The 21,133-nt window shown below is 52.5% G+C and overlaps 1 protein-coding gene across 1 annotated transcript; it reads right to left on the minus strand.

Annotated features, from left to right (window-relative positions):
- Nucleotides 1-1,442: 1,442 nt before the first annotated feature.
- LOC134562206 (serine/threonine-protein kinase pim-2-like) lies at nucleotides 1,443-21,087 on the minus strand. Its single transcript, XM_063419629.1, has 7 exons — nucleotides 20,906-21,087; nucleotides 4,274-4,358; nucleotides 3,353-4,036; nucleotides 3,173-3,223; nucleotides 2,602-2,968; nucleotides 1,786-1,965; nucleotides 1,443-1,549 (listed from the first exon to the last, which is right to left on the minus strand). The coding sequence occupies exons 1-7, from the start codon at nucleotides 21,085-21,087 to the stop codon at nucleotides 1,443-1,445; spliced, it is 1,656 nt and encodes a 551-aa protein (XP_063275699.1).
- Nucleotides 21,088-21,133: the final 46 nt, after the last annotated feature.

Here is a 21,133-nt window from a genome sequence, read left to right on the forward strand (position 1 = left end):
TTTAAAAGTAGGTGGGGGAGAGAAATCTTCAAGGAAGGGCTGAGCTACACCTTGGGCAAGTTGATAAATGTCATTTGGGGTCATCCCAGATTGATTGCATTTCAGAAGTTCTTGATCAAGTTTCATTTTGGAGGGTGTGATGTTTTCCCTCGGAGATGTACACTCTGCAAACTTGAGCTGCATTGCCCAAGTGCTCAAGCAAGTCTCTGCTGCAGGTCACACCATTTCTTCTTTGGCTGATTCTGGCCTGGGGCTGAGCTCCAGCAAAGCCCTGGCAGAGCCCAGAGCAGCCTCAGCATCCGCAGAGCCCGGCTGCAAGGAGAGAAACCAGAACCCGCCCGTCAGCTGAAGGCTCCTGTCCCCCTTGTCCCAGTGCCCGCCTTGCCCAGGCCATGCCCAGAGCGGTGCCCAGAGCTGCCCATCATTGCTGCCCTTGGCAGCAGAGCAGGAGGGCAGGACATGTGCCCAGCCTGCAGCCAGCCGTGGCACATCCACCTCCTCAGCAGCTGCCCACAGCAGGATGCTCCTGTGCTGGCTGCCATCTCCCAAAAGCTCTGATCCCACCCAGGCCAAGAAGACGGGACCCACCTGACGCCATCCGCCGCTGGAAGAAAAGCTGCTCCCAAACGATGTCCTCAGCCTTCTCCAAGGGCACGGCCCATCCACGGCACGGCTGGTCCCAAGCACTTCCCCGTCCAGACTGGACAACACCTAGAACGCTTCCTTTAGAGAAACAAACAGCAAATTAATGAAAATAGACTACAGACAAAAAGGGAAAATGGCACAGTGGATACTGGGGGCTGTTGGCAGGGCCAGGACCCCACACCCATTTCACACCCACCCCAGCTCATGCCCCCCAGCCCTGCCAAAATGCAGCTTGGCAGCCCACTGAAAAATCAGTTGCTTCCACCCCAGCAAAAGGGGGAACCTTTGTTTCCCGGCCAGCCTGTGCAATGCCCAAATCTGGGTGCATCCCCCAGTGTGTGCACTCATCTGCAAATTCACTGTGGAGCCTGGCTTTGAAGAAGGTGCCAGAATCAAAGTCCATCATCTTCAGCTTTGTGGTGGCCTGGTCGAGGAAGAGGTTTTCATCCTTGATGTTGTCCTGGCTGTCTCCAGCAGCAGCAGCCCCACCTGGCACAGCTTCTCCAGGGGCTGCTTCTCTTTCCCTGGGAGTGAGACCAGGCTGTCAGTGTTCTGCCCAGGGCCCCAGCTGGCAGTGACCCAGGACAAGCCAAAGCAGCTGGGATGGCAGCCAGCAGTGCTGGGCAGAGCAGCTTAGCTCCAGCACAGGGGCTGTGTGTTCCCATCTGATGACCCCTGTGCAGTGACACAGGCAGGACAAAAAAGTCTGGGTCCTTTGCTTCTGATTGCCAAGGCATGTGCGGAGCTGGAACTTACCAGGGCCCTGCATCGCTGTTTCTGTGGCTCTCTCCCTTCTTCTATGGCAGATGACTATCCTGCATCCAGGGATGACACAACAGGTCTTCTACTGAAGGCCGGTCCACATCCAGCATGGATAAACACCGCCGGATGACATCTTGGCACTCTGGCGAGAGAAACCACAAACCGCCGGTCAGTTGGAGAAGGCTCCTGTCTGCCCCACTGTTCCCATTCTCAGGCCATGCTGCATTTGCTCAGAGCTGGGCCTAAACTTTCCCAGGAATTCCCTGTTTTGGAGGAAAGCAGGACAGCAGGACACGTGCCACCTCCTCAGCAGCTGCCACAGCCCACTGCTGTCTCCCAGCACTGGCATTCCCCCCGTGCCCAGACATGAGGATTCACCTTGAGAGAGCCGTGGTGGCAGCGAGAGCTGATGGTCCCAGCTGATCTTGTGGCCCCTCCTGAAAGGGTGCTCCCCACACACCATCTGGTGCAGCAGGATGCCCAGGGACCAGACGGTAGCTGGCTGTCCATAGTACCAGCCAAACTGGTTCCATTCCGGGGGGCTGTATGACGGTGTTCCTATGGAATACAGATGGAGTTCATCAGGGGGATGCTGCTGCTCCCAGAGCCTGGCCCCAGCATCCCTGGGCATGCAGGGGCTGCCCCAGTGGCACGTGGTGTGACCTGCTGCCCTCTGGCCAGCACCTGGGACTTGTGTACAAACTTAGGGTTGGAAAAGAAGCCACTGGTGTCGGAAGGTGGCAGTGGAAGCCCTGGCAAGGCCCAACCATGACAAGCAAAACCCACTCAGTGCTGGGGAAAAACCATGCCTTACTCGTCCCTGCCTGCATTGCCCCAAAAACCATTATGAACCCAAAGCAAACCAGGCAATCACAGCAGTCCAAGCCCTTTCTCACCTGCACACCAAACTGGCTGGTGCACATGTTCTGGCTCCCCTCTCAGCCACCCCCACCCACGGGTGCTTCTGTTGGGCTGGCTGCCCCAGCCCCAGTCCCAGTCCCAGGCAGAGTGGCTGGCAAAGGCTGCCAGCAGGGCTGGAAGCTGGTCCCCACACCCACTTGTGTTCAAAAGCAGCTGGGCTGAAGACTCAGTGCCATGAGTGGCAGGGAACCCCAGTGCCACACCCAGGCTGGGCTGTGAGATGTTGGGCCAGGAGATGTCTGGAATGGGGAGCACACCCCTGCGAGGGCTCACCTGCAAAGTGAGTATAGGCTGTGTCTTGTAGGTAGGTGCCACAGCCAAAATCGATCAATTTGGCCTGCCCGGTGGCCAGGTCAAGCAGGATGTTCTCTGGCTTGAGGTCGCGGTGCAGGACCCCGCAGCTGGTGCAGTGCCGCACGGCCTCCAGCACCTGGCGGAACAGCTCCCGCGCCACCTCCTCGCACAGGAACCGCCGTGCCCGAATGAAGTGCTGGAGGTCCTGACACCGCTCCGGGCGCTCCATGATGATAATGATGTCTTTGGGGAGCTCCAGCCACTCCAGCAGCTGGACGACACCAGGGAAGCCAGTGGAGACCTTGTGCAGCAGCACGATCTCCAGTGGTGCACTGGTGCCGTTGGGCTGTGGGAGGAGCACAATGTTGTCAGTGGGGCTGAGGCCGTGCCAGGGGCCAGGGACCCCTCAGCCAGCCCGGGATGCTCTGCGCCCTTTGCTGGCCCCACGCCCGCTCTCCCTCCAGGCGTCCTGGCGGCTTCCACCCTGCCAGGCCTCAGCTCATCCCCGCCCGGCATGGCCCAGCTTCTCCTGCTGGCCCCGCTCACTCACCAGCTCACCCCAATGCCGGACACGGTTCCGTGGCACCCTTTTGATGGCCACCTGCAAGCCAAGGGGAGCAGCAGGCTGAGCTCACTGCCTGCCCTGCCCAGCCCCAGCCTCCTTCTCCTTCGCCCTCCTCCTCCTCCTGCGCCCCTTCCTCGTACACCCACCACCGGCCCCGCCACTCACCGGGGCACGGTCTGAGAGCCGTGTGGCCGCCCAGACGCTGCCGAAGCCGCCGTGGCCCAGCAGCGAACCCAGGCGGTACTGCTCCTGGAGGGCCTGCTGCGCCTTCCCTGCCGGCGAGACGCGGCTGTCAGCGCTCGGCCCGGGGCCAGGAACGGCCCCCGAGCGCCCCTCGAGCGGCCCGGGCTGGGCATCCCCAGGCATTTGCTCCTGGCAACGGGACAGCAGCGGCTCAGGGCCAGCGGCCGCGCTGCCAAGCGGAGGAGCTTGGGCTGGGGAAGCCGCAGTGGAGGCGGCGGGAGCGGCCGCACCGCCTGTGTCCTCTGCGGGCCCAGGGACGAGCTGGGGCCGGGGCCGGGGCCGGGGCCGGGGCTGGGGCAGGGGCCGGGGCCGGGGCCGGGGCCGGGGCCGGGGCCGGGGCCGGGGCCGGGGACGGGGACGGGGCCGGGGCCGGTGCCGGGGTTGGGGCCGGGGCCTGGGCTGGGCTCGGCACAGGCGCAGCCAAAGGCCAGCAATGCTGCCCCAGCCCCAGGCACTGATGCCCGCCCAGCAGTGCCATCGCCAGCACTGCCAGAGCCGGGCGAAGGCGAGACCGCGGCGGGACGCCCGGGGGCAGGGACGGGGCAGCCCCGCCCGGGGCCGGGGGTGGGCCCGAGGCATGGCCCGGCCCAGCAGGGGAAAGGGAGACTGGGTTGGGAGGGGGACACTGGGAAAGGGAGAGGCTGCGGGACTGTGGGAGAGGGAGAGGGGAAGCACGGGTTGGTCAACAAAGCCGCTTTTTTCTTCTCTGCTTCTGCTGCCGCTGCTGCCGCTGCTGCCGCTGCTGCCGCTGCTGCCGCTGCTGCCGCTGCTGCCGCTGCAACTGAAGCTCCAGGGCCGTTTGTCCCCTTGTCAGTTTTTTCCGTTGCCCCCTCTGCCTCGCACCGAGCCCTGCACTCCCCGGGGCAGCCCCTGAGCCTGTCCAAACACGGGAACTTCGCCGTTTTCAGTCAGGGCCCAGTCTTGACTCCTGCACAGTGACAGAGGAATCCCCTTGGCTGTTGCTGTGCATTGTCCCTGCTGAGGGTCAGACACTGTCACAGCACATTCCCTGAATGCAGAATTTGTACCTGACCCAAGCACTGCACTTGTGTCTCTGGCATTGCTTTCCAAGAAAAACAGGGGAAGGCAAACTGGATGTAGCTCATGGTATTTTACAGTGTCTAAATCTTGCCAAGTCTTGGATGTCAGAGGTGAGACCCATTTAGAATTAATGAGATGGAGAAGTAGCTTAAGATGGAAAGGGTGACAGAGAAATAAACAGAGGAAGATATCTTGGGTTGTTTCTTTCCACTTTCATTTCATTTCCGAAAAGCTGTTTCAGCTTTCCCAGAATCTTCTCCACAGTCCTGTCTGCTCTTTCCAAGAACCTTTCCTGGAGAACGAGTTGCACCATCTGTCACAAGATATCCCACCCATGCAGCTTCTCTTGACTTTCCCCAACATGTGTGAAGCAGGAGTCTTGCAGCAAAGCAGGAGAAAGGTTTTGAGAACTTGACAACTTTTTCTTTCCTTTCCCCATGTGGGCTGGGGAGTTGTGCCATTGGGAATGTTTTCATTGTTCCTGTTCTACCCGAAGCAAACAGGACAGGCTCCCAGGGGTACCTGCTGGGAGTCTGTTACCGTCCACCCAAGCAGGAAGAAGAGGTGGACAACTTCTTCTCTAAGAAGCTGGAGAATGTTTCAGGATCACCAGCCCTTGTTCTCGTAGGTGACTTTAACCTACCAGACATCTGCTGGGAACTCAGTACAGCAGCAAAGAGGCAGTGCAGGAAGGTTTTGGAGTGGATGGAGGACAACTTTTTGTGACAGCGGGTGAGTGAGGCCAGCAGGGGAGGGACTATGTTCGACCTGTTGTTTGCAAATAGAGAAAGGCTGGTGGGAGATGTGGTGCTTGGAGGCTGCTTGGGGCACAGGGATCATGAAATTACAGAGTTCTCAATATGTGGTGAATTCAGGAGGGACATCAAAAAGATTTTTACATTGGACTTCTGGAGGGCAGACTTTGGCCGTTTTAGGAGACTTATTCCACAAGTTCCTTGGGAAGAAGCCCTTAAAAACAGAGGAGTCCAGGAAAGGTGGGTGTGCTTCAGTGCAGAGATCTTGAGGGCACAGGAACAGACTGTCCCTGTGTGCTGAAAGATGAGCTGACAAGGCAAACGTCCAGCCTGGATGGGCAAGGAGATTTCAAAGGAACTTAGGAATAAAAAGAGGATGTATCATTTTTGGAAGGAGGGTCAGGTCTCTCAGGAAGTATTTAAGGGAACATGTAGGAAAAAAAATATTAGGGAGGTCAAAGCTCAGTTTGAAGTCATTTTGACAACTTTTGTAAAGGATAATAAAACATGTTTTTACAAATAAATTAATGGCAAAAGGAAGGGTAGGACCAACCTTTGTTCTCTACTGGATGTGGGAGGGAACTTAGGAACTGCAGATGAGGAGAAGACAAAAGTGCTTAACTGAGCCTTCTTTGCCTCAGTCTTTAGTGGGAAGACGGCTTGTCCTCAGGACAGCTGCCCTCCTGGGCTGGTAGAGGTGTCAGGGAGCAGAATGGTGCCCCTGTTATCCAGGAGGAGGCAGCCAGAGAACTGCTGAGCCACTTGGATGTTCAAAATCCATGGGCCCAGATGGGATCCAGCCCAGGGTGTTGAGGGAGCTGGCAGATGAGCTTGTGAAGCCACTCTCCATCATTTCCCAACAGTCCTGGCTCACTGGTGAGGTTCCAGAGGACTGGAGGTTGGCCAATGTGTTGTGTGACCCCTACACCAGAAGGGTAGAAAGGAGGATCCTGGTAATTATAGGCCAGTTTGATATGGGAAACATATCTAAAATTCAGAATTTTAGAAGCATTTAATGTGCTTAAGCAGATGGAGGGGAAGCAGAAATATACAGCTTATTTAGCAATCCTGTAAAAGCAGAAAAACAACTTCTAGCAGAACACATGAGGATTTAGTTGCTAGGTAAAGATAGAGATAAGATGTATATTGTGTATATTGTGAAAACTCAGTAAAGCAAGACTTAGGTATTGTGAAAACCCCATAAAGCAGAACCTGTGGCTTAAGAAATCAGAAAGAACCAGGCTCGTGGTTTTGGCCAGGACAAAGTGGCCTGGGAGTTAGCCAAACCTTCACTGCACCTGCCCAGAGGAAGAGGTCAAACAGTGAACAACTGAGGAAGACCTCTTACTTCATCAGAAGACCCCAGCCTGCAACCACCAGGAGATGTGGCACCAGAGAAAGCTAATTATAATAGGAAGTGCAAGGAGGCGGAGAGTGGGCAGAGAATGGGCGGGGAGGGAGGGGTTGTTTTGTGGGATCTGAGTGTATTTAAACCTTAAACCTGTCTCAACCAGGTACGCAGGTATGGTGGAAAATCCCCCTTGTGTCCCAGATGGAAATAAAACATACCTGCTTTACAGTTTGAATTGTTAAATCCTTATCCCACAACTCAAGTCAGCCTGACCACAGTACCCAGTAGGGTACTGCAGCAGTTTATACTGAGTGTCATCACACAGCACCTACAGGATGGCCAGGCTATCAGACCCGGCCAGCACGGGTTTAAGAACAGAAGGTCGTGTTTGACCAACCTGGTCTCCGTTTATGACCAGGTGACCCGCCAGGTGGGTGCGGGAAAGGCAGTGGATGTTGTGTACCTGGATTTCAGCAAGGCCTTGGACACTGTCTCCCACAGCACACTCCTGGAAAAGCTGGCAGCCCACAGCTTGGACAGGAGCACTCTGTGCTGGGTTAAGAACTGCCTGCATGGCTGGGCCCAGAGAGTGGTGGTGAAGGTTCTGCATCCAGCTGGTGGCACCAGTGGTGTTCCCCTGGGGTCTGTGCTGGGGCCAGTTCTGTTCAATATTTTTATTGACGACATGGATGAGGGGATTGAGTCTTTCATTAGTAAATTTGCAGCTGACACTAAGCTTGGACCGTGTGTCCATCTATTGGAGGGTAGGAGGGCTCTGCAGAGAGACCTGGAATGACTGGATAGATGGGCAGAGTCCAATAGGATGAAATTTAATAAGTGCAAGTGCTGAGTCCTGCATTTTGGCCACAAAAACTTCCTGCAGCACTCCAGGCTGGGGACAGAGTGGCTGGACAGCAGCCAGGGAAGGGGACCTGGGGCACTGCTGGACAGCAGGCTGGACATGAGGCAGCAGTGTGGGCAGGTGGGCAAGAAGGCCAATGGCTCCTGGCCTGGATCAGGAATGGTGTGGCCAGAAGGAGCAGGGCAGTGTTTCTTCTCCTGTACTCGGCACTGGTGAGGCTGCACCTCGAGTGCCGTGTCCAGTTCTGGGCCCCCAATTTAGGAAGGACATTGAGACGCTTGAGCACATCCAGGAGAGGGCAAAAAGGCTGGTGAGGGGCTTGGAACAAAAACCCTGTTAAGAACGGCTGAGGGAGCTGTGGTTGTTTCGCCTGGAGAAAAGGAGACTCAGAGGTGACCTAATCGCTCGCTACAATTCCCTGAAGGGTAGCTGTAGTCAGGTGGGGTTTGGTCTCTTTCTCCAGACAGCAGCTGACACAACAAAAGGACAGTCTTCAGCTGCCCCAAGGGAAATACAGGATGGATATTAGGAAGACGTTTTTCACAGAGAGAGTGATAAAGTACTGGAATGGTCTGCCTGGAGAGGTGGTGAAGTCACCTTCCCTGGATGTGTTTAAAAAAAGATTGGATGAGGCACTCAGGGCACTAACCCAGGTTAAGCTGAGGTGTTTGGGGCATGGGTTGGATTTGATGATCTTGAAGGTCTCTTCCTACCCAGTCATTCTGTGAATTCTGTAAGAAATTTAGGCTCAGCTCTGGTGGCTCATTGCCTCCTGGCCCAGGGCACAGCATCAGGAAGGTCTTTGCATTCCAAGGCTTTGCTGCAGCCAAAGAAATCTCCTGGCTCAGGGTCACCTTTCCTGCTCAGCCACACCCAAGAGCGCCCCAGCAACAGCAGAGAATGGCAGCATTGCCATGGGCTGGCACAGCAGGGGGAGATTTCCCCCTTGAGAGTGGCTCATATTGCAGTTTTTGCATTCAGGCAGCTGCAGATCCCTCAGCTTTGGTTGCACAGCAGCTGGAAATGCAAGGGCAGGAGCTCTGTTCATGCCCAGCCACAGCAGGTGACAGCAAGGACAGGCTCCTGGCAGCGTCACATTGGTAGGCAGCTCTTTCAACAAAAGCTGGGGGCTGGAACTCTGTGCAGAAAATACCCTGATGGTCTCTGCACCAGGCAAAAGGAACAAAGTTTCAGTTCTGGCCTTTCTAGAGAGCACCAAAATGATTCCTTTTCAGGGCAAGGGTCCATTGCCGGCTGTTCCCCAACCCCCAGAGGAGAGCCCAGGGGCCCAAGGAGCTGCGAGCGGGGACTCTGCAGGAGCCGGGACAGCGAGAGAGCCCGGGCTGAAGGTCAGCCCCGGGGCGGGCAGGGCCTGGGAGGGGGCACAGCCCGGGGGTCCCGCAGAGCCTCCCTGCTGCAAAGGCCCGGCTGGGACAGCGGGGCAGCTGCCGGGAGCCGTGTGCCAGGGCCGGGCCGCGGGTGGGTGTTCAAAGCGCCTCCAGGGGAGCAGCTTTTTGTCCCGGCCCGGGGGCATTCCCGCGGGGTCGGGGTCCCTGCGAAGGCGCAGGAGGACAGGGTGGAAGGGGTTAGTTTATGGGTTTGTTTTTGGATTATTTTTTGTGGGGGTTGATGGCTGGTTGGGATTTTATTGTTTTGGGAGGGGATACGGGCAATGTTTTTTTGTGAGATGCCCCCGGCAGTTTGAACCCCCTTGGGTGCGGGGAGCGCTGGCGCAGCCCCGGCACGGGCGGGGCGGCCCCGGGCGGGCTGTGGGAGCCGGGAGCGGCCGCCCGGGCCCGGAGCCGCCGCCTTGGGCCGGGAGCCCCCCGGGCAGAGCTCTGTGCTCGGGGCCCAGGCCCGGGCGGCCCGGGGAGCTCTCGGTGGCCCGTGGGCCCCGGCGCAGGTGGGTCCGTGTGGCCGGGCTCGCAGGGGAGCGGGGCGGCCCGGCCGTGGCCGTGCGGGGCCTGTTGGGGCTCGGGGGGCCGGGCTGGGCCGGGCAAAGGCTGAGGGAGAGCGGGGGAAGCGTTGGCTGAGAAATGCTTATGAACACGCTTAATAAATCCCAGCAAGAATTAACAGTGGGTGTGCAGCTGGAGGGGAGACCCCATCCACTGTACCCAGCGCCGCGCTGCTTTGCTCACACATTTTTTCATTTGAACTAATAAATTAATAAATTGATTGTTGCTTGATGTACTGGCTGAGTCAAGCTCCCCGTTTATTACAAGGCCCTGTCGGATTTTTTTTTTTTTAAGATATTTTTGTTTTCCCTGCCGCCCCCACGGCAGCCCCGCCGCTCTCCCGCCGAGCCGCCTCCCCTCGCCCCGCCCCGCCGCCCCCCGCAGCCCCACACGCGGCCCGGCTGAGGGGATCGCGGCCCGGCGGCACCGCCCGGCCCGCAGCCACCGGCCCGGCCGAGCTCCCCCGCCCGCCGCCGCAGCGCAGGGCCCGGCGCCCTCGGCCGCCTTTCGGTTTCGGTTCCGCGCTGCGAGAGGAGGTAATTTTGCTTTTCTTCGCTGGTTTATTTTTCGGCGCGGCTACGAGCAGGAGCCGTAGGGCGGGGCTGCGCTAGCTGTTCGTTTCCCTTTCCCAGCCCGCTCTCCACGCCGCTTTTTCCTGGCGATTTCTCTTTTTCCCCGCTGTTTTCCCCTCGCTGCCCGCGCCGCCTTTCGGGGCCGGCCCGCGCTCCGCGCTGAGGGCGGGCGGTGGCGCGGGGCACCACGGGAAGGGCTTTTCCCGCCGCCCGGGCCGGGAGAGGAGGAGGCGGCGCGGGGGCAGCGAGCGCGTCGGGCGAGCGGGGCAGCGGCGCACGGGTGAGGCCGGGCACGGGCTGCGGGTGGCGGCGGGCGGTGCGTGGTGTCTCTTCGCGAGGGAGATTCCTGCGTGGGTCGTCTGGAGTCTTGTCGGTGTTCCGTGGCGTTTTTCCGACGCCTCTCCCGCTCCTTCGGCCCGCGGCGGGGGCGAGCGGGAGCGCAGCGGGGCGAGGGAGTGAAGCAGAAATGAAGGCGGGAGGCGAGGCAGGGGCAGGGCGGGTTTAGAGAGCCGCTTCCCGGGTTTAGAGATCTCACCTGCTGCCTGTCCGTGGATGGGACGGGGAAGGGAGAGAGGGGACAGTAATTGTGGCGGCTCCTAAAGGCTCGCTCCTTCCCTCCGCGGGCGCAGTGCGGCGCGGTGAGGCGCAGGGGAGGGACAGTGGCGGCGGTGAGGGTGACTGAGAGGGGAGGAAGGTTAAAGAGCCTTGGGATGTCACCATGGTATACCTGTGACTGTTCCTGACCTCTCTTTAGCAGCCCATAGCCTTCTAGGATGTGACCATGGAGTGCCTGTCACTGCCAGTGACCTCCTTAGAAGCCCCAGAGAGCTCTGCGAGGTCACCGTGGAAGCCCTGTGAGTGCAGGTGAGCTCAGGGTTCTTTAGAAACCTGTGTCCCTCTGGGATGAGAGGATGGAAGCCTTTCGAGGGCCTTTGACCTGACTGCCCTTCAGCAATTCAGAGAAACCTGGGATGTCACCATGGAGCTGTTGTCAGTGCCGGTGACATCCGAGTTCTTTGGCAGCCTAGAGACAGATGGGATGTCAGCACAGAGCTGCTGTCATTGCCTGTGACCTCACTGTTCTTTAGGAGCACAGGGGCTGCAGGCATGTCACTATGGAAGCCCTCAGAGTGGCAGTAACAAAGTGGTTCTTCAGCAGCCTGGAGAGCCCTGGGATGTCCCTCTGGGGTCCCTGTAACAGTGTGTGACCTCATGGTTCTTTTGCAGCCTTCGACACCTTTGGAGAATATCGCTGTAGATCCTGTGAGTGCCTGTGACATGGCAGCTTTTTGGCAGCATGGAGACTTCTAGGATGTCACCGTGGAACCCCTGTGAGTGCCTGTGACCTCACGGCTGCTTAGCAGCCTGGAGACACTTGTGATGCTGCTGTTGAGACCCTGTGACAGTCTGTGAGGTCAGTGTGGTTTGGCAAAGGGGAGACTCCTGGGATGTTCCCATGGAACCCCTGGGATTGCCCATGCCCTCAGTGTTCCTTAGGAGGTTGGAGACCTCTGGGATGTGACCACAGAACCTCAGTGAGTGCCTGTGCCAAATGGGCTCCTTAACATGTAGAGACATCTCTGTTGTCCTCATGGACGCTGGTGACTGCCTGGGACCTCGCAAGTCTTTGGAAGATGAAGGAGCTGTGGCGTGTCACCATGGAGTCACTGTGCCTGTTTGTGATCTCTGTGCTTCTGAGCAGGCTGGAGACAACTGTGATGTGACCAGGGACTGGAGTGGGGGTGTGGTGGTTGAGGGAGGTGAGGGTGAGGGGAGGAACGTGTGGCAGGACTCGCTGGGAGCCACTCAGGCACTGCGTGGGCAGGGATGGCACCAGAACCCAGGCCTGGGAAACACTCTCTCTGTAGTGTGTAATGCAGGCATTGCTAATGGTGTCATTCTCAAAGTGTGCTATTCCTCGGCCTTGGGATACAAGCTGTTTCCAGTTTTGAAATTCTTTGTTTCTCCAGTCACATGGTTTTGGATATTTAAATTTTGGGGTTGGCCTTTCTCATTCAGACAATTCCTCCCTTGCTGGTACTTGTAAAGTGACTGTTGGCTTAGCAGTCCATATTGACAGGATTTGCTTTCGTCTGCTCTGGCTGTTATCCATAACTTGGCATACTTAGCTTCTACACCACTCTTTCTTAAGAACTCTTTGATTATCCCATCCAAAGGTTTTGCTGGTCGGTGCAATCTCCTAGCTTGAATGCCAGGGATGAGTTCCACCAATCTAATCAATGCTAAGCCTCTGTGCTTAATGCTAGAGTAAAATAAGGTGTCCCAAGTGTCCCCCACTGGCCAGGTCTGGTCACAGGAAGCAGGTCTGCTCTCTGCTGGGATGGGAGGCCACCTCACCCCACTGGAGCAGGGGACCAGCTGTACCCCGTGTCCCCAGCATGCCAAGCCTGGTCACAGAAGGCCAGGTCTACCCACTGGGGTCTCAGACATGGTCTGGCTGCTGCTGGCATGGGAGGCCTTCCCTCCTCTACCCTGGAGGCCGGGTCTGCTCACCAAAATGATCAGAGTAGTGGTATTTTACCAACAGCTGGGACACCAGCAGGGGGTCATCCCACACTGTTGAGAGTGCACCAGGCTTGACAGGGTCTGCTTTCCCTGCTGATTCTGCCAAGGCCCTGCCCTTGGCTGTGGTTTCATTGGATAGTGGGTAGGGACTGTGGGAATCTCATTCATTCATTGATTGATTCATTCACACCACTAATTAGATGATGAGGCATTTGGCAATTTATTGAACATATATTTTCATCTATGTTCTTTTTCTGGGCTAAGTATAGGTGGCCCATCCACCTTGGTCCAAATCAGTAGAATTTGGTCTCTAATGTGGGTGAAATGCAACGCTACATCCTTGGAAGAAATCTGTCATTCCCACTGTCCTTATGTACCATCCAGCTTTTAACTTTCCTTCTTTGTTTTTAATTTGCATAAACAGTAATGACTCTACACATCTGAGCCAGCCTTGCTTGATATGAACAGTATCAACTGAGGTAAAGAGCGCTCTGGAGGCCAGGGCTGGGGCAGTTTCCCCCTGCCTTGTGTTGGAGAGACCTATGAGCTCATTGTTTCTGTAGAACTACTTTGCCCGCACTCCAATGGGAAAGCCCACAAACTTGATACCTCCTACATTGGTGAGGTCCTGAATTTGTTTGTGAAAATGTTGATATTATCCTTGCTGTAGTGGGTTGACCTTGTCTGGGTGCTAAGTGCTCACTCGGTCACTCCATCACTCCCTTTCCCAATGGGACAGGGCAGAGAATAAGATGGAGCACAACCAGCAGGATAAGATAAAGCAATTTTATTACAGTAAAAGAAAGAAATAAGCGGAGATATGCGGACACAACAGCTAAAGAGAAAAAGAAGTCTGTCTCTACTTCCCATCAGCAGTGATGTTCAGACACTTCCTGGGAAGCAGGCCTTCAGCACGTTGTAAGAGTTCCTCCAGACGGGAAACACTGAAAACTCAGAAATATCCCCCTTTGTCCTCTTTCCCTTAGCTTATATATCTGTGCTGATGTCAAATGGTATGGAATATTCTTTAGCTAATTTGGGTCAGCTGGCCTGGTTGTGTCCCCTCCTAGGATTTTGCCCAGTCCCATCCCCTTTGATGTGGAAAGGAATGTCAGAGGAGCAGTGCTGCTTGGCAGTAGCCAAGCCACTGGTCTGTTATCAACACCCGTCCAGCTACCAATGCAAAGCACAGCACTGTAAAGAGTATGAACTTTACCTTGGTCAGACCCAGTACAATTTCCACCCCTTATTCCATACCATTTGTGTCATGCTGGGATCCCATATAGTCTATATACTCTCATTACTAGAATCCTTAAGCCTTCTCTAGACCAATCATACTTTTTATTAACTACTATCGCCTGTCCTTTCACATCCCTCTGGGTGATCTCCATTCCAGCAGGAGGTGGGGTCAGGACAGGAGAAATAGTACACTTGATGGTTGGGCAGTGGCGTCATCCCTGTTCAACATTGCCTTTTTCTTGCTCCTTGCCAGAATTCATTCTTTGTCAGTTCATGTCCCTCCTGCTACTTTACCTCCTGTAACATAAAACTTACACTATAAGTTATTCTTACCTCAAGGTTAAATCTCCTTGAGATACACACCGGGTCTCCCTATCCTCCCGAATCACACACCAAGTACACCCAAGTCCTTGAGCAAAGACAATCCCATGAATGGGTTTGCCTTTTCCCATGGGGGAGGAAATCCACACTGATTTCCCCACCCACTTCCCTATGTGTAATGCAGAAACCCTGTTTCCTTCCATGGTGTCTAAGGGCTTAGTTTGGGTGGGACCAGGGCAGTTAGCAGATTCTCTAGTATTGACTAACCAAGCGGCTTCTGCCAAGTTTGCATCCCAGTGCTTCCATGTCCCATTACCTAATGCCCTGAACATAGTTTTTAGCAGCCCATTATATCTTTTAATCTTCCCAGGGGCTTGTGGATGGTAGGGAATGGGGTATATCTATAGCCAGGGTGCTATTAATGGGGGCTGGACAGAGCAACGCACAGTACAACCAATATGGCCAGATCATACGTTCACCTCTTTATTCTCGAAAATGGCTGGTTTTATACAGTGTGAAATAATTTACAATTGCAGGTGCATTCTACTTGGCATTCAGCGTGAACAAAAATGTAAACAATCTTAGTTTAAAGCAGCTGCCGTGATTCTACTCTTAAGTGTCCCATCTAGTCCATACACACACCTTAACCTAATTTCTAACTGTGCCACAAGCTTATCTACTTCTACACAGGCCCAAATCTGAGGCCTAGTTTGGGATAGCTCAAATCTCTTCCCACAGCACATCATGCCCGTGATCTCAAAGAAATCCAGTTACAATTCCCTCTTTTTTTTTTTGAGCTATACAAACTGCCCTTAAGGAACGGCTGACTAATTTTTGCATACATCATAACAAGCAAGGCACGATAATTAAGATGACTATAATAGCAATGAGAATCACTATAGCAAAACTGATCAAATCCTTGATCCACCTGGTAAAACCCCATGATGCGAGCCATTTGTCAAACGGAGTGTCTACCACTACAAGTTTTCTCATATTATCTTTCAGCTGTGACAGCTGCTTGTAAATCGATTGAGAATAAATTCATGCAGCACATGCCCTCAAATTCTTCACTTCCATGCCCTTGTGCTACAAGGAGGAAGTCGATTCCTGCTCTGTTTTGGAGGACTGCATGACAAATGTCATGAACATCTATGACAAGCTCACTTAGTAGATTAGATGTTATATTAATTTGTTTTCCTGTCCAGCAGGCTTAAGTTTTTCAATTGCGTGAGAGCTTGCGCTGAAGCAACTCCTGGGGCAAAGAATGATGCCGATATTACAGCTGCAGGTTGCCATAAGTCAACTCGATCTTTACAGTTGGAGCTTAATTGAGACATACTGCGTTTGACTTGTCAGGTCTTTTGAAACAACCCTAAAACTTGATGAATGCTAGGAGCAAACAATGGTAATTTACCAAAATAACATGGACCTCCTATAGCTTCTTGAGGCACTGCAGACCAGGCTCTATCTCCACAAATGAGAAAAATCCCTGGCGGTCATTTTCTTGCAACACCTTTCAATGGTGTCACAGACTCAGTCCAATTATTGCAGTACTCGGTATAATTATAATACAATAGGGACTGGGGAGACAACCAAGTGTTGCCATTTTTCAGTTGCCATTTGTCTACAATTAAACTTGAATTCATGATAAGATGTGCAAAGATCAAACAGTAATTCCCTGGCACAGAACCCAATAGATTGAGTTCTTGGGGCTCAGTACTAGCAACTTTAAGATTCTGTGCAATGGCAACAGCTTGCGTTCCCAAAACACTCTTTGGATTAATTTTGATTTGAGACCAGGTTCTGAACTCTGTCATGGAGTCTACTGGGACTCCAATCAAGCAAGTCTGAAAAGGATTTGATGGTGTAGCTAAAGACAAGCAAAATGAATCTTGTTTACTCCGATTGGCCCAAGTGACCCACATATTTTGTCTTGGGTCAATCTCAAGCATTCCTGATCCTCTTTCTATTAAGGCACTAACTAAATAAACATTTCAATACTTAGCATTCTATTCATTGTTTTGATTGTCTCTCATAGAAAAGCAAAACAAACAGCACCTGCTTATTACTTAATCTTAAATACTAAAAATGACTTATCGCTAAACTTAATCTTATAACTGTAACTGTATAACTATTTTTTCTAATTCAGAAGTCAATTTTCAGCAGTCTCAGGGTCTTCACAAGGTTCTCCAGGTAAGTCACTGCTGTCACTGTGGTTATCACTGTTAGCTGATATCTCTGACTGTGGACATGCATGGGTAAATCGGCTCGGCACCCAAACAGGTCCTGCTTCTCCTGTGGAAACACACAGATAACCACAGCCATTAAACAACACAGGACTCCGTCCCTGCCATTCGCCCGTTCGCATATTTTTGTGATATACATAAAGCCCTGGAATCACTTGTGGTCTTCCTTCTTTCACTGCATGGTCATGTGTGACAACTGCAGGCTCTTCTCTTCTGCTAGGCACAAATAGTTTAAAGTGAACAGTACCTTGGATAATCAACTAGTTACGTCAGTTTCATCATTCTGTTTTTTCTTTGCTAGATATTCTTTCAGCGTCCGATTAGCTCTTTCTACGATGGCTTGACCAATGGGAGAGTGAGGGATTCCGGTGGTACGCTTGACTCCCCACTTTTGCATAAATTTAGCAACTCACTGACTGACATAGGCTGGCCCATTGTCGGTCTTAATTTCTACAGGCACTCCCATCACTGCAAAACAAATGGTCAGGTGTCTTTCAACATGCAAAGCTCTCTCGCCTGACTGCGCTGTGGCCCAGATAAATTTAGAATAGGTATCAGCAGTGACATGGACATATTTCAGTCTTCCAAATTCTGGAACATGAGTTACATCCATCTGCCACAATTCTAAAGCTTTCATTCCCCTTGGGTTCGGGCCCAGGCCAAGGCCAGGCCCATGATGACTACATTGAGGGCAGGTACGCACAATCCCTTGCGCATCATTCAGGGAAATCTGGAATTGTCAGCGCAGGGCCCTAGAATTTTGATGAAAATTCTCATGGTTGTCACAAGCCCTCACGAATTTGTTTTCTGGAGGGATATGGGCAACACAACTGACTGCAGCATCTGCTCGTGCGTTGCCTTCTCCTAAACCGCTGTCGCACTGATGGCTGCGAATGTGCATGACACAAAAGGCATGCTGATGCTGTTTCAGTACACTTCTTAATTGCAAAAGCAGTTCTCCAAGGTGCTGATTCTGGGTGGTCCTGATGAGTGCATCCTCAATTCTTTGCACGACTCCAACCACATATAAAGAGACTGGAACAACATTGAGCGGTTCGTTGTTCCAGGTTTGCAAAGCTCAACACACTGGCCTACGTTGAAGGGTTTGCAGACTGTCTCCTGCTTCACTCTTAAGTAAATGTTGCATCCCTTCTCCTTGCTGTTGCCACACACACACAGCCCTTCTTGTTTTTCAGCTGGCATCAGTAACAACTGTTCTTCCTTTAACTGGTGTCAAGGAACACAAAGGTCTCTCTAGCCACTGGTAGCGAGTGACTAGAGTCCACATTGGGCCTTTTGGCTGCTGATTGTGAACCACACCTGTAAAACCCAACAATACTTTTTGCATTGCGACAGAATGTCTCAGCTTCCACTGTAAATCTTCACTTCTCACAGGAACGCTGGTATCTGCTGGTTCCTTTCCATCTATCTCTACAATTCCACCTCTGCCCTTTTTTATCAATGCAGCAAGAGCATCTGTTCTGGTCATGACACGGCTCTTTGGCTGCACAGGTAAAAACACCCATTCCAACAGGCTTGCTGTTGAACCAAACCTAGATTGGTGTTGCCCCTTTTTCTTTTGCCATTGAAAGACAATGGCAAATGGACAGGCATCAGCGTTGGAAAGTGAAAGTGATAGTGGAAGATGCTCTATATGGCGACAACTCCAACCACGTTGTAACTTTTCTGATACCTGAACCAAAGCTCTTTGCTGTTCGGGGGTGCACTTTCGGGGGCTGCTGGCATCACCACCATGAAGCCACAGTAAAAATGGTTGTAAATCATCATTGGTGATTCCTACAATGGTATGAACCCACTGCAGGTCTCCAAAAAGTCTCTGGGCATCATGCAGGGTGGAAATGGTGGTGTGTAAAGTGATCTTCTGTGGGTGAATTTGTGCATTTGTGATCAGCCAGCCTAAATATTTCCAAGGATCTGACCGATGTATTTTTTCTGGGGCTACAGTCAGTCCACGATGTTTCAATTGTGCAATCAACCAGTTTAAATCTGTTTCTGCCAATGGTTCTTTGGTGGCAATAAGAATGTCATCGACATAATGATAAATCATTCACTGGAAAAATGCTGGCGAATTGGTTGCAAGGCCAAATCAACAAACAACTGACACACGGTCGGTGAGTTTCTCCCCGCCTGGGGCAATACGGTCCATTCATATTGTTGTGCTGGGGCTGCTCTGTTGACAGATGGCACGGTGAAGGCAAAACGTTGAGTGTCTTGCGGATGAAGCAGGATGGTGAAGAAGCAGTCTTTTAAATTGATGATAAGATATTCCACCCTTGAGGTATCATAGTTGGTGCTAGCAGGCCAGGCTGCAAAGCGCCCATTGCCTGCATTTGTTCATTGACTTTGCGGAGATCATGTAACAATCTCCCTTTTCCTGATTTTTTAGGGATAACAAAAATCGGTGTGTTTCACGGACTCACAGAGGGCCGAATGTGACCAGCTTCAAGTTGGTCTTGTACCAATTGTTTAGTAATTTGCAGCCTTTCTTCTGCCATTGGCCACTGCTCGACCCATGCAGAAGTTTCAGTCAACCAGGTGATTTTTAGAATGAGTGGCTGCTCTGCAGTGGCCATCAAAGAAAATGCTGGTCAGTGGTTAGAACCATGCCCAGTTGAGAAAGCACGTCTCCGCCTAGCAATCCTCAAAGTTTTTCGGATAAAAGCATAACATGGAGTTGTGTTAAGATGACTTGATTGTCTTTAAAGATAATAGTGATAGGGTCTGCGCTCATTGAGGGAACACTCATTCCACCCACTCCTACAACATGGGTGTAGAGAGATTGCAAAGGCAAATTCGATGGCCAGTACATTTGATTGATGATGGAAATGTCTGCGCCTGTGTCGAGAATTGGTGATAGAGTGATGATCTGGTTACCGTGATGTAACTTCACTGTGATGCGCGGGTGATCTTTCAGGCTTATTGTAAGAAGGACATCGTGGCCAGTTGATTCAAAGCTTCCATCTCCTCTCTCTTTTTCAGCTGGTTCTCTTGGCCGTTGACAATGTGGCAAAATGTTTTCAGATGAGATAATTTGAGCAATTCTGCTCCCTTTTGGAATGGTCACAGGTGGCTGCAAGGCATAAGTCATTATTTTCACTTCTCTGTTATAATCTGCATCGATGTCTCCTGGAATCACAATCACACCCTGTTTGCCTGTGGAGGATTTTCCCAGCAACAAACCTCCAGCTAAAGAGATTGTGCTGTACGTTAGTCCATATACATTGGTGGGAATCAGGGTTACTTCTTTGTCTTGTAAGGTAACTTTTCCTGCTGTTGTTACATCCACACCAAGACTTCCCCATGTGGCAGGCCTGTTCTTAACTCGGAAACCACTTTCGGGGTCTTGTGAGTCAAGGCGTTGATTTGTGTCTTGGTGCGCTGCCTTAGCGCGCTGGTTTTGAAGTTTCCCTGCTTCCTACAAGCTTCAGTGGCATGAGTGTCTGCATTACATTTGTGACACCACACAGTCTTTTGACAGGCTCGTTTGAAATGGCCTGTATCACCACAGCGGAAGCAAACAACGCCAGATGCTGGTCTTCTGTTGTTGCTGGAATGGCTGATATTTCTTCTGGTCAATGCAGCTGCAATGATATGTCCCTGTTGCTGCATTGCATTCTGCACAGCTGCTGTGAATGCTGCTGTTTGGTTGTTCTGTTCCACTCTGGTTGCTCTTACTAACATCTCATCAACTGCACAGCCTTGAGGAAGGGAAGCTAACACAGTCCTGGTGTGCGCGTTGGCATTTTCAAAAGCAAGGGAACGAAATAGATGTTCCTGCACTTCTGTGGGTAAATCTTGGGCATCTTTTAAAGCTGCAGGCAAGCGATCGATGAACTGACCGTATGCCTCGGTGGCTCCTTGCTTAACATTTGCATATGATGCAGGTTTTTTCTTGTCTGGAACCAGTAGCAAAGCCTTGTGGGCCAATGCCTGAGACAGCTGGTGGATTTCAATTGGAAATGTCAGTTGTACATTAGTTGTAGCGTATGGTCCTTGCCCTGTTAACATAGCTGGTTGGATTCCATAAAATGGATCTCCCAGTATTTGATGTCTGTTTGCTTCTTTGGTGGCTAAATATCTCCATTCCCTCTCAAAAATAAGAAACCGAGGGTGTCAATAGTAAAGATGCAATGCTGGAACAGTGTGCTGGCCAAAGGAGATCGGCAGTAAAAATGTATTGTATTATAGTCTTGGCTGCTTCGGACATAATACCTGTTTGCTTGGCTTAACACTTCCATTTTACACTTTCCACTCGTGGGGTTCCCACCTAGCCTGGTTTTGTTTGATGGTGACTGGGCAAACAACGGAATTGTCAGCTTTAAAATCACCATCTAAAACAGCTTCTTGTAGAACACCAGGCCAGCACTTTTGAATCGGATCTTGCTGGGTGGCAGGCAGTGCCATCTGCTGTGCAGCTGGTGGCAATGCCTGGTCAGGTTGTCAGGAAGACAAAGCTGATAGATTTTGCATTTTTTGCGGAGAAATTCTGGATGCCACAACTGCTTGCTGCTCAAGCTGGCTCTGGTGATTAGAAAGCTCGGCGAGTTTAGTTATTTTTGTTGTAATTCATCTGAATGCCATACCTTTTCTTGCGGCTGTGGTGCACGACGAACGTCGGGTTCAGAACTCTCTCCGTCTGAGTCAGATTCTGGCAGGGGGCTGCCTGTGTATGGGTGGCAGCCTGCACCGTTGCCAGCTGTGACAGTGTGGGAATGTCGGACTGGACCGGGTCCAAGTTTCCAGAAGTGGCAGTGGAAGTTGCCATGTGGCCGGTTTGGATATTCGGTCCAAACTTTGCACACGGTGCAGAC

The sequence above is a fragment of the Prinia subflava genome, chromosome 26, assembly GCF_021018805.1.
Source record: "Prinia subflava isolate CZ2003 ecotype Zambia chromosome 26, Cam_Psub_1.2, whole genome shotgun sequence".
NCBI classification, from domain to species: domain Eukaryota; kingdom Metazoa; phylum Chordata; class Aves; order Passeriformes; family Cisticolidae; genus Prinia; species Prinia subflava.

Excerpts from the sequence above, each read along its gene's own strand:
- LOC134562206 (XM_063419629.1), bottom strand. The coding sequence starts at position 21,087 with ATGGCAACTTCCACTGCCACTTCTGGAAACTTGGACCCGGTCCAGTCC. Across the intron at positions 4,359-20,905 it reads CACCACAGCCGCAAGAAAAG|GAGTCAAGACTGGGCCCTGA; the intron begins GTATGGCATTCA and ends GTCACTGTGCAG. Across the intron at positions 1,966-2,601 it reads AGCCTATACTCACTTTGCAG|GAACACCGTCATACAGCCCC; the intron begins GTGAGCCCTCGC and ends TGTATTCCATAG.